Source organism: Canis lupus, chromosome 32 (genome assembly GCF_011100685.1).
Source record: "Canis lupus familiaris isolate Mischka breed German Shepherd chromosome 32, alternate assembly UU_Cfam_GSD_1.0, whole genome shotgun sequence".
Taxonomy (NCBI): Eukaryota; Metazoa; Chordata; class Mammalia; order Carnivora; family Canidae; genus Canis; species Canis lupus.
Window position 1 is genome coordinate 2,090,609 of NC_049253.1, and position 13,290 is coordinate 2,103,898.

The 13,290-nt window shown below is 35.5% G+C and overlaps 1 protein-coding gene across 6 annotated transcripts in view; it reads left to right on the forward strand.

Annotated features, from left to right (window-relative positions):
- The window catches only part of SEC24D (SEC24 homolog D, COPII coat complex component), a 104,992-nt gene that overhangs the window by 51,827 nt on the left and 39,875 nt on the right, over positions 1-13,290 (forward strand). For all 6 annotated transcript variants that reach the window (XM_038581766.1, XM_038581764.1, XM_038581769.1 and 3 more), the window contains 2 exons: positions 7,211-7,349; positions 10,208-10,323. In XM_038581766.1, coding sequence (XP_038437694.1) covers positions 7,211-7,349; positions 10,208-10,323 — 255 coding nt within the window. The remainder of the gene's footprint in view (positions 1-7,210; positions 7,350-10,207; positions 10,324-13,290) is intronic.

The following is a 13,290-nucleotide window of genomic DNA, read 5'->3' on the forward strand; positions in this document are numbered from 1 at the left end:
AATTGCTCATCTCTTCCTTGAAAGAAGCTTTTATTGACCCCCTGCCCCCCACAAGTGATTTCTTCTTTTATTTGTACTTTGCGCTTAAACAGCTATCAAGAACTGCCCTGAGTTCATGACGGTGTATTTGAGTACCTGATAGATATTTCGTTTGTTCATTCAAAAACTGTTGACTGCCCACTCTTTCAGGTATTGTGCTCTAGGAAATAAAACAATAAACATGTTAGACTTGTGAGTCATGAATTGAGAATTTAGTAGTGATACTGAAAAGTAAAGCTGTATGTTGAGTGCTGTCAGATTCAAGATAATTTGGGAACATACAGTTGAAATGTCTAAGCCAGTCCTCAGGATCCAGGCTGAGACTTGGTTCCAGTTTAGACAAAGCTTCTGCCAAGTCAGGAGGAGAGAGGGACACCACTTCCCTTTGTAACATGAGAGGGAGAGAAAGGAAAATTAAATATCTAGCTGGCAAATTGGTAGAGGGAAAGTCAAGGGAGTTCCTTTCTGAGGTCTTCTATTTTCTTTTTGAACAAGGAGGCAATATGATCTGCTAAGATAGGTGGAAAGTGAGCTTATTTGGAGGTTGAAAGGTATAAAGTAGCTCCTATAGAGAGAGAAAAAGAGAAATGACAGAAGACTTTTAATAGTTACCAGGGAGCACTGAGGGCTTGGTTAAATCATTAGACCACGAGTAATGATGCCTTTCTCTGAAACTGTAGGCTTTCCTGTAGGAGCAATCTACAAAGCAGTTTCTGTGTGTATAGCACAGAGGAGGCAAATAGGTGGAATAAATGAATGAGAATTCAAGCTGCAGCTCTGCAATTTATTGGATAAGTCACTTTTCAATACTGACCTTCCATTCCTTTCTGAACCTGTGAATGGTTAATTCCCACCTCCAATGTTGTTAGTGCCTCAATATCAAATTGATATTTTTATGTATTTGAAAGCATTGTAAACTACAAATAATACAGATAATAGTTATGATCTTACATATAGGTTTGCATCAGTAAAATTTTTCAGAATTTTCCATGCTTGATGCACAAAACAGACACCCCCCCCCAATATAAAGGACCCATATCCAAAACTAAAAAGGTGTTCAAATCCAATGTGAGTTTTAAGATAGCTCTAAGAGTAAAAGTAAGCTAACAGTGATTTTGAAGAGAAAACTAAAAATCGACTTTGAAGGACACTCTAACAAGAGGATACTTTTCTGGAAATATGAAAACACAAAGTTTTAGGTTTATAAAAGCCAACTAAAAACATCCTTAGAAAATAGAAGTATATGCTTAGAATTAGTACAATGCCTTGAATGTTTTTATTATCAGGCTCTTTCTTTTCAGAAGATGCATAACAATTTTAAAAGGCATTCAGCAAATATTTTTTCATTCTGTATTTGCTATTTTAAAAAGTCAAAACACTACTGCTGTTTAGAAATTGTATGTACAGTAAGTAGCCTATTGCTCTATTCCCTTTCTTTCAGTGTATGCTGACCAAATGTCATATACGGCAATACTAAAAATAGAAAACATATACAAGCTGCTTCTCATTTCTCTTTCCTGTGGAAATATCTTTAATAAGTGCACTTGATACAGACTCTCTCTTCATTCTAGCTTCTGGGCATAATCCTTTGGAATCTAACCCTGCTTGCCTTCCAGCATGCCTAATAGTCTGAATGTTTAACATTTTTAAAGGGTAGTTGCTCATCACAGGTTCTGGATTATCTTTTCACATACCATTTCCATGCTTCTACTTACATCCCCCCAATTAATCCAAGTTATCAACTGACCTCTTCTTGATATAGAACCAAAAAATAAGCAGCGCTCCAATCCCAAGAAGTAGCTGCATGCCAAAATATATTTGATATTATGAAACTATTGCTGCTCTTACCTATTTGTAGTGATTTACTGAGGAATATAATTGATGTCGAATGTGACCCTTTATCAGTTTGGGGGACCATGTTACATTTCAGTAGATCATCTTACTTTAAAACTTTTGATCTGATTTAGGACCCACTTCAAAAATTTTTCTCCCTTTACCAGTAACTATTTAGCTGAGGTATTTCCTTCAGGCACTAAGTGAGGTAGACTATTGGTCGTGTTGAGACAACTGTATAGTCCAGGAGACTGATTATTTTCTCTGGTACTTCTATTGAGGGACATAAAGGGAGAAAAAAGGGAGAGAAGTTAAGTCTATTTTAAAACTGGAAGATATATATTTTTTCAAAATTAGTAAATATTTAAAGATAGGGAACAGTAGGTAGTTACAGAATTTATGTGCATGTATTAAAACTTCTAGAACCCTTACTTAGAACTGGTGCTGAAAAATCAGGAGCAGGAAATGGGGCAATGGGAGACCGTTTTCACCCAGCAATATCTGGCTATGAGCAGTGTCACCTTCCTAAGTCCAGGTGTTCCTGAACTCTTCGGATTTGACTTCTCTGTTCTATCCCTCCCTTCATCCACACCACTGCCTGTGATTTGATGTTCCAACAGGAAGGTAGATGTTTGCTTTAGAAAATAATTTCTAGGGACACCTGGGTGGCTCAGCAGTTGAGCATCTGCCTTTGGCTCAGGTTGATCCAAGGGTCCCAGGATCAAGTCCCACATTGGGCTCCCTGCATGGAGCCTGCATCTCCCTCTTCCTATGTCTCTACCTTTCTTTCTCTCTCTGTCTCATGAATAAATAAATTTAAAAATCTTAAAAAAAAATTTATTGGGGAGCTTGAGTAATGCAATCAGTTAAGCATCCGACTCTTGGTTTCCACTCAGATCGTGAACTCAGGGTCCTGAGATGGAGCCCTGGTATTGGCCATCCTCAGCGAAGAGTCTGCTTAGATTCTCTCTTTCTTCCTTGCCCCTTGCACTCACATGTTTGCACTACCTCTCTCTCCAAAATAAATAAATAAAAAATCTAAAAAAGAGAAGAAATTTCTCCATCACAGTGTATTGCTGAGTATTATGACCGATTTTGCTTTGTTATTTTGGCCTTTAATACTAATGTGGCAAATGGGAAGTGGACCCTGGCAGTGGGAGCATCGCTTCCTCATGCCCATCTCTTCCCAGGTCATCTTTAGGTTGCCTGCTGTACTTTGGGGCTGCCTATTTTCCCACATATAGTCAAGGAAAAGTTGGTAGGGGATTAGAAACTTGAAGTTTTTCTTGGCTATTATCATTGGTTATTTTGGCACCAATAATTTTGGCAAATTCTATAATTTCTATATAATTTCTATACAATTTATGGTTAAGGCAGCCTTTCATGTTGTTTAAGTTTGTTCCATCCAGAATATTTTTAACCATGATTTAATTTTTTTCAAAAGAGTTTAGGTTTCTTAATTTTGTGACAGTAATAGCTGATGTAAGTTAAGTGTTATTAGATTCACATAAAATGAATAGCATAATTATCTTGAGTATTTTATTACCTACTGAGTAAATGAGTTTTATTTTTTAGTTGCACAGTGCCATCTACTGGATTGGTGCTGCAAAAACACTCTCATGTTTTCTTTAGTTTCCCAGGATTATAAACAGCTTTTAATAGTGAGGTGCATTGTGGTATTCATCTCTTATCTAAAAGAGAGACTATCTAGCAAGACTTTTGTATTCAGACTTTTCTTAGTTATATAGATACCAGACAAAGCTCATAGTCTACAAATCTTAACAATTCTTCACATGGGATCTTTCTACATTGTACTTCATTTTCTTTGAGTATTTTTGCTCTGGGGATGCAATCTGAATGGTTTAACATTGCCTTTTAAGATAAAGAGAACTTTTATTAATGATTAATTCCCAACTATTCTTTCTATTCCTTATTCTTTTAATTGCATATTTGCATGCTTTTTCTTTAATGTCTTTTCTATCCTGACAGGCTGAATGCCCTACTAACACATATAATATACCCAGCACCTACTGTACAGATGTTAAAGTTACCTGAAAAAAAGGCAGGAATACTTGAAGAACTGATTATCTACTAATATAAGAAAAAATTTTAAATTGTAGTGGTAGTACCAAGGAGTTACTGTTTGATACATCTTGTTGTCTACTTCTTTTACTTGGGAAACTAACCCCCCAATTTTTTGTTTTTTAAATTACTTCTATCATTTTAACACTAAACTCAATTTCTCAGTGAGTTATATTCTTTCTTGTGGTCCAGAGTGGAGCATGGTATTATACATGTACAAAAAAGAGGAACATTTTACTCAATTAAAACATATTAATTAAAATTAGTACAAATAAGGTACAAGTATAGCCCTGGTAATCTAAAAACTACAAGCCAAAGATTCAAATACTATTTTTCCTCTTCCTCCCTCACCGCCCCCATCACTTCCATGTTGTATAAACCGATGCCACACTGGACCAGAACCACAAATAGCCAGATGAGGTTTTTAGAGCCAGTCTCTCCATCCTTTCACTTTTTCCCATTGAAGAGAAGAACAGAAAAGAAAGAACAGGCAGGAATATATCAGAGGCCAAAAGATTAAAGCACAGTTATAAACAAAATTATAAAATCTGAAAATGTTAGTGAAGTAAATATGATGTAATGTCCTTGGTGAGGAAAAAAAAACCTTTGAGATTTTTTGGGAAATAATTTGATTTTTTAATGAAGCTGTATACACTAAAGTTGAACTCAGAAGAAAAGTGAGATTAGCTATTTATGAGCTCACGCAGACTACTGTAGAGCAGATAAGCAGACATCTGGAGAGAGCAAAGAAAATCTCTGATAGTTTTCAACATGGCCTGAGAGAGATGAAATAAGGCAGTGTAATTTAGAAACCATTTGAGTCCTGTTGCCCCAAAAGAAAATGTAAACAGTTAAAAAGCTTTTAACATTCTTTACTGTCACCTCAATTGTCTGAAGACCTTACTTACCAATCCATCATCCAGTTTCCAAAAGGGTGAAAACAGAAAAGATGTGAGTGTATTTTACAGCCTAGATACAGTCATTGCTCGCCTCTAGTTTATTACTAGACATTTATTTTTGGTTCTGCAAGTTTGAATCTGCCAGGACTGGAATGCTCAGGTGTTAGCTGTCAACAGTTTCACGGTAATTTTAAGCTGGGCCTGCCTTTGGGTAAATCATATCGGTAAAAATAAGGTTAATTTTCCACCTATTACCTCTGCTTTGTCTGGCAAATAATGGCATCATATTTCTAAAGTCTCTCAGAGAATTGATTATAGTCTTTGAACTCTCAAAATAAAAGGGTGAGAAAAGTAAAGTTGACTGGAGTGCCGGCGAATTGCAGACTTTCTGGTTTAATTTTTGAAAGCATCTTCTGATTTCAGAAGTTGAAGCTGTAGAATAAAACAGCAACAAAGTCATGACTGATAATTGGAGTTTTGATAAAAAAAAAGAAAAGCTATCTTATTATTACATTTTTGTTATCTTTTACTTCTCATTCTAATTCTCCATTCACTATCCTAAGAATTTCTGGTTGGGACCTGCATCTTTTTGTTTGCTTCCCTTCAGATTAGTTATTATTATTATCACCAGCTAAAGAGGACAAACACTTGTCATTTTTTGCCTCTTAAACATGGAGTATGTGTTAAAAAATATTATGTGTCAGTATTTGAATATATATACATTTAAGTATGTATATGAAATGTACATTTCAAATTCTTGGGGAGGTTTTTAAAATCTTCTGTGGCTCTCAGCTTTAACCATTAGATTATATCAGAATTTCCTGGAAGGTAGATTCCCTCCTTCTAGATAATTTTAACAGTGGCAGTTTACAGTAACAAGTTCGCTAATTAAATGTTTATATAAAAAACAATGCCTTTAAAAAAAATGCCTTTAGAACTCAAGTATATCTTAAACTTATCAAACTATAACTCTGCTGTTAAATACACTCTCTCCTGAGCTCAGTGATTTGGAGAGACAAAAGGTTGTTCTGTATAGACATGACAACAGTTACCTTATATATTATACTAAACCTATCTGGTTTCTTTTTTTAAAGATTTTATTTATTTATTTGACAGAGCGCACAAGCAGGGGAATGGCAGGTAAAGAGAGATGGAGAAGCAGACTCCCCACTGAGCAGGGAGCCTGATTGAGGGAGGCTCAGTCCTAGGATCCTGGGATCATGACCTGAGCCAAAGGCAGACACTTAACCACTGAGCCACCCAGGTGTCCCATACTAAACCTGGTTTTTGTTGTTGTTGTTTTCTACTGTGAGACCTCACAACTCATTTCTGAAATTTCATCAGTGGATTAGTCTTTACACTGAACATCTGGACCAAGGCAAACAGTAAAATCTCAGTTTTCTAAGTTGAGTAGAAAATGGCTTTCTGACCCCGCCTCATCCACCACCTTCTTCCTCCTGTTCAGGTCTCCATTAAAAAGCAGTCTGCTTTATTTACATCCTTTTTTTTTTTTAAGAAAAACTTAGTTGACGTGCCAAACCCTGTAATTCTTAAGCTTTTCTAGAAATGTTATCTTTAAGGGAGATTTATAAAAGCAAGAAGAAACTTTGTGGTTTTATTCTGAAAGCCAGAAGAGTTGAGAAACAAGGCCGACTCTAATGCTGAGCTTTTTCGCTTTCAAGCTGTATTATGGTTTCTATGCATGTTTATGAGGAAGAGGCAATTGAAATATTTATTTTTTCAGTTCTGGCAAAGTATGACCAGCGCCACTGAGAGTACATTTTGTCATGGGATAAAGAAACAGAAAAGGCAGAATCAAGGTCTTTGCCTAAATAAGTGAACATTACCGTATTTCTTCAGATAGTTGGATTTTTGAAGAGACATTTCATATTCTTTGATGGAACTATCTAAACAAACTAGAACTCTATACAAACTAGAGCTTTTAAAGTCAAACCCAGTTCACTTCTTTATTTATAAGCAGCGAACAAACTTAGCAAAATATGTGATATAAGGTATCTAAGATATTTTTAACATAATGCTTTACTAAATATTATTGCCATCGTTATATTTTCTCTCTGCCTTCACACACATACAGATAAATATATATGCACATATACATATAAATATGCATATGTATTCTTATTAATGAGGCAAAAATTCAAATTAATTTTTGTTTGGGTATTTCTTTGAATTCAAGAGGTATCAAGAGAGGCACCATTGCCCTCCTGGTGAACATCAAGAGTTAAAAGTTCCTTAATGGATGCCATTGCCACTTTTCAAATTACAATTATTGCATAGCATTTCTGAAGTACCTTGAGATCCTATACCCACCTATTTCTTCATTTTACTTCTTATAGACTCCCCTTTATTTGGTAAATCATGGAGAGAATGGACCAGTCAGATGCAACAGGTGCAAAGCCTATATGTGCCCATTTATGCAGTTCATTGAAGGAGGAAGGAGGTATCAGTGTGGATTTTGCAACTGTGTGAATGATGGTAAGTGGTGCCAATAAATGCTTATTAGTAAGAGCTCTTTATTAGTTGAAACATATTGTACTTCTAAGCTTATGGGAAAAATATATGTTAAAGCTCTTAGTTATAAATGAGCTTTTCCTAAATACCGATGAGCTCACATTCAAGAATAACTCAGAGGAATAGCAAACAAACAAACACAACCTCTCAGGCATATCATCTGTAAACATGAGAGGTAAAATTTTATTTTGCCTCCAATTGAGCCTTTGTAGAAGGGGATTGAGACATAAAACTACTTACCTACTTTTGAGTTTTACAAGAAACAGCAGCTTCCATGTGGGAAATTGTATGTACAACTTCATGCATTTATATGAGGCTGAGAGGGGCATGGTGGTCCCAAATGGAGCATGTTCTGGTTGGTTTTCTTCTACAGACATTATAAAGAAGAAATTTTATTGTATCTGTTTTCAGATGATACGTTGGAGAGACTTCTTTCTTTCTTTATTCCTCTGAGTTATTCCTGAATGGAAGCTCATCAGTATTTCGGAAAAGCTCTGATGTAACTAACACATACAGACTTTTTCTCCCTCAGCTATGAACGTTGGATTATTTAAGAAGGAAAAAAAAACATTATTTTGAAGGGCTTTTCTAGATTCTTTATATTTTCACTTTCACTCCAGTATGAATTGACTGATGTTGAAAAAAATTGCAAACTTGCTAAGAGCAACTTACATTCATTATATTTATAACATGTCTTAATTTTTAATTTTTTTGGTGCTAAATAAAGCACATACCAGCTGAAACATTCCCACATTCATTTACATTTCTAGAGTTTTTCTAGAACCATGTGATGAGTATAAGAGCATGAACTTTCTACGTCTTTTCCTCTGTTTCTTTTCTTCATAGACATGCTTCCCTGCAGGCCATTAAATCTGAAGAATGTTTAGCACTCTGCCTAGGAGCCATGTCTCCTATGGCTGCTGACTACTCCCTACTGACAAGTAGAGCTAGGGCACAGCTTTCTGCCTATGTGATTACATTCATGGCATCTCAACTCTGTGAGTGCTCTCTGGTGGGAGAGCTCCTTGTTTCCTCACCCCCTTATTACAGAGTTTGGTTTTGTCCAGCTTAGAGGGCCAGAGACTAGCATTGTGAGTCTTTTGCACAAGAACTTTGGTCAGTTCTAAAACATGACTTGCTATGGAGCGGAATCACTGATTTCTAGGCTCAACTGAAAAACAGTGGTCCTCTTGGGATGTCTCTCTCCTTGCTCCAACTGTGGCATTCACTCAAATTGGGTATCCCTATGAGACCAGATTCTGTTGGTCTGTCATAGTTCACTTACCTCTGTTGAGACTGTCAGTTTCTCACTTCCACAATCTTTACAAGACATTGAATTTTCCAAATTTCAGAGATCCATATGTACATATGAATGTTATAAAACTTGTTTGAAAAGAAATGACCAAAAAAAAAAAAAAAAAAAAGGAAGAAAAGAAAAGAAATGACCATGTTATGGTAAGAAAATAGACAAATTGGGCAGCCCAGGTGGCTCTGGTTTAGCGCTGCCTTCAGCCCAAGGTATGCTTCTGGAGACCTGGGATATCCAGTCCCACGTCAGGCTTCCTGCATGGAGTCTGCTTCTCCCTCTGCCTGTGTCTCTGCCCCCCCCCCCCCCCGTATCTCATGAATAAGAGAAAAATAAGACAAATCAATTTTAAGAATCAATTTTATTTTTAAGAAAAAATAGACAAATCAATTCTTGGTGATTATTTTTTAAGTCCAACCTACAAAAACAGTCCTGTTGTGATCATGTTGTTTCACAACTAAAAATAGAGAATATAGATTTGTTGGTTTTAAAATACATTACTTGGGCAGCCCCGGTGGCGCAGAGGTTTACCGCCGCCTGCAGCCTGGGGTGTGATCCTGGAGACCCAGGATCGAGTCCCACGTCAGGCTACCTGCATGGGGCCTGCTTCTCCCTCTGCCTCTCTCCCCTCCCCCCACCCCGTGTGTCTCTATGAATAAATAAATAAATCTTAAAAAAAAAATACATTACTTCTGTGGTTTTTACGAATGAAAATGTTGCTCTTTATGAAATGCTGAAAACCAGAGCATTGCTGGTTATTCTAAATACTTCTATTGTCAGTGGTTTAATAGCCAGCCCTATTAATCTCAAGGCAACAGGAGTTTGTTTTCACAGAGATACCAGGCCATATTTGTCCAAGTGTTCAGTGTGTGACTCATAAGTGTTCCTGTGCTGTTGGATGACTTCCAGGTCATTGCCAGAACTAACCTTCTTAGACATTTGAATCAAATTAAGAGTTCTCAGCTGAGATCTTAGTGGTATAGTCTTTCCCTAATACAGTAATCCTCCCCACTCTGAAGTCCAAACATTAAAAGATTACTATGCAAACTTTCCATGGCTGAAGACATCTCTTAATTAAAGGATAATAAATATTGTAGTTAATAGTATAGTCCAAATAATGAATGTATATTTCTGTTGGGTATATTGAAAATTTAAGTAGTTAGAAAAGTCAGAATTCCTTTTAAAAGAGGTAATTAAATAGAGATAATTAAATTTTCTTTGTGACAATTTAAAAACACCAGTTTTGTTATCCCCTGTCTCTGCACAGTGGTCCAAATCATAAATGTTATGTATCATCAGTAACTTGCAGAAGAGTCAAGATTTTTTAAGAAAACCTTTGTACTTTCCACACATGCTTTTTAAATAGTGGATATTTAGAATATATACTATATTATAGCTTTAAAATACTCCCCCCCCACACACTAATTCTTTTCCTCCCATAATAAATTTTAAGAACTTACTAAGTTGTCTGTGTTATGAAAACAAAATATTTCCTTTCTTATTTTGTTTTTATTAGTTCCACCGTTCTATTTCCAACATCTGGACCACATCGGGAGAAGGCTGGACCACTATGAGAAGCCGGAGCTATCTCTAGGATCTTATGAATATGTTGCTACTTTGGATTACTGCAGAGTAAGTGTTCCCAGGACTTCAAGTGTTTATACGTTGATGTCAAATTCAAGTGAATAACTTTCATATGTAAAAACTGAATCTTGATTCACAAACAAAGCATTTTGGGGGTATCATGGGGATGTAGAAATGCCTCAGACACAGATCAAGGCTTCTAGGCTGTTAACATGATTAAACTGCCAAACTATTCAGTGCAGTGATTATTTTTAAAAATAAAGAGTGGTGCCAGAAATAGAAAACAAGAATTTAATTTTTATGTCCCTATCAGATAAAATATTCTGGATTCTTAAAGCAACAGTTCCATATAGTGCCTCAATCTCATTTGTTTTGTCAGTGATTTCAGAAGATTTTCTCTTCCAAGGCAGAAGCTCAGCCAATATGGTCAATAGGACCATGACAGTTTTCTTTGCCTCCTTTCTGCACATGAGTTGTCACCACAGTGATTTAGAGTTCTTAGAATCTTCCTTGGACTATGTGAGAGCCTGGGATTCTGGCCTTTGGTTTCCTTGCTTTAAAACGTAAGCGTGAGATGCCTCCCCATTTCCTTAATCTAAAAAATTAAATTCAAGAATTTAACTTTCCTTATAAGACCATTAACTGTTGGCTTTCATACTATCACCTCAGCCATCTCTTCAGTTTTACAAAACTCTCACCACATACTCTGGACTCATCATTCCTTTTTACAACTCCCATGCTTTTGGGTAAGATTGTTTTGACCAGACTATCTTTGCATCCTTCTGTTACATCTATATATATACTCCACCTAGCAAACTCCTACTCATTCTGTAATACCTGGCTGAAATTTTATTTTATGTGACTGTGTGTGATGTGTGCATATGTACAGTTTTCTTTGACTTTATCATGGTGGTTATTTAGTAAATCTTCTAGTGCTTTTTTTTTTCCCATAGAATTTGGTTCATATATTTGTTGTAGCAATTATTCCTATGAAACTTAAATCTTCTTAAATGTTCCCCCCCCTCATAGAATTCAGTATTCTTGGTGACAAGAATCTTGTCTTGGCTGTCTTTATGGTATCCACCACAGTGTCTATCTAGTACAACTGGAAGATAGTGTCTATCTAAATCAACTGGAAGACAGTTGATCAGTGTATGTGGAATGAATGCATAAATAAATGAATGAATGAATGAATGAATGAATGAATTTGCAGGTCTTTTACTATTCCCAGGACTGGCTATTTCCCTTTCCAAATGTCACAGTGAGAGTGACATCATTATGGGTAACTTGCAGGGCTCTAAAATTCTTCGGTACTTTGGAAGCATTTTCTTGGGATTGAGTTCAGATTTCAGCTTATATCTGAAGTATCATATGTAGACCTGAAGAAATAGTCATTCTGACTAAATGTCTGTCTTCCCCTGACAAATATGAATGCCAGCTGATGCCCAGTTCTCAGAAAACAGCCTCTGACCCACAGAATTCTATCACAGATATTTGTGAGGGGACTAGTCCACGTATTGAGTATAAATTACAAAAAATATTTTTGCTAAATAGAAGTTTTTTTTTTCAATTGATTGGATTTAAATTTTTTAGTTAATACAACTTTTGCATTTATTTTAGTGTTTTGTATGATTTTTTTACATTACATAGAACTGGTAATTTTTTTTTCATAGACTAGTTATTAAAGAAAAGTTAATGCTTTATTAATTCAAAATGTGTCATTTGAACATATTTTGACAAATGTAAGAACATTTTTGGTATAACTATATCAGACAAAAAAAAATCCTAAAGTACCAACTACTTTTAGACAGTTAATTTGTTCTTTACTGCTGTTGACTAAGGGTGAATGATTAAGTAGACCACATAAATAATCAAGTTCTAATTAAATATAATAAAGCCATTATAACTAGTGATGGAAAATTTATTGATTGATCTTTGCAACTATAGTATAAATATAACTATGTTTTCAGTTTCTAGTTCTCTGCCAAAAAGGCTATATTATCTTGATTTTATGCTTTTTTAGTAGAAACTCAGGCAGAGAGTCAAATCTATTTCTGGGAACAAAAGTCTTCGTATCTTCAAACTCTGTTATCTGGAAATGTTCCAGATGTCTAATTGATGGAAAATTTCACCCAGCAGGCAAGGAACCAAATTAAAAAAAAAAATGTACATTTTGAAGAATGTTTTGTAAGCTTAATCTACCTTTTATTATTCCAAGTAGGATTCAAAATAAAAGATGATTTAAGTATCTTCAAATTTAATTATAATTCAAAATGTAAATAAAGTATAATAGTGAGTTGCCTTAGGGATTTGGACAATGAAAAGGAGCTTATTTAATTTGTACATGTGTTTTTTGATACCATACAAATTTAGAAATACAAAATTACATTTTGCCCTATTCATTTTAGTTTATCTTGATACCAGTTGTATATAATAAAATTAACATTGGCTATTTACTATGTGTGATGCTCTATGCTAAATGCTTTTTTTTGTGTTGTATAGTTAGTACTCAAGTGAACCCACATGATGCGTACTATTATTACAAGAGGCCTAGAGAGCTTAAGTGCCACCCTCAGATCACACACATAGAAAGTGCTGGACCCAGACTGAAAGCTCTGTTGGCATGACCACAGAACCTCTATTCTTTATCAATATACTGTGGATTTGTAGGCAGTTATTTAGGAAATCACTATGGGGTTCTCCTGGAAAAAAGTACCTCAACTCTTGTCATATAATTGAAAGTTTTTCAATTAAAAGTTTACGGAATATATCTGTACACAAAGTGTACCTGAAACGTAAAATCCCATTCCAAGCCAGCCTTTTATTTTTCCTAAATAAAAATGTCATCCCTCCACTCAATTTTAATTCACTGTGACATTTAATGGATACCTAACACACCCAAGACACTTGGTTATGTGCTATGAGGGATACCAAAGCTAGCAATGAACCTGATTTCAAGGTACTCCGTACGTGTAGACTCAATAAGTATATAATTATGATATAAACCCAAGTATG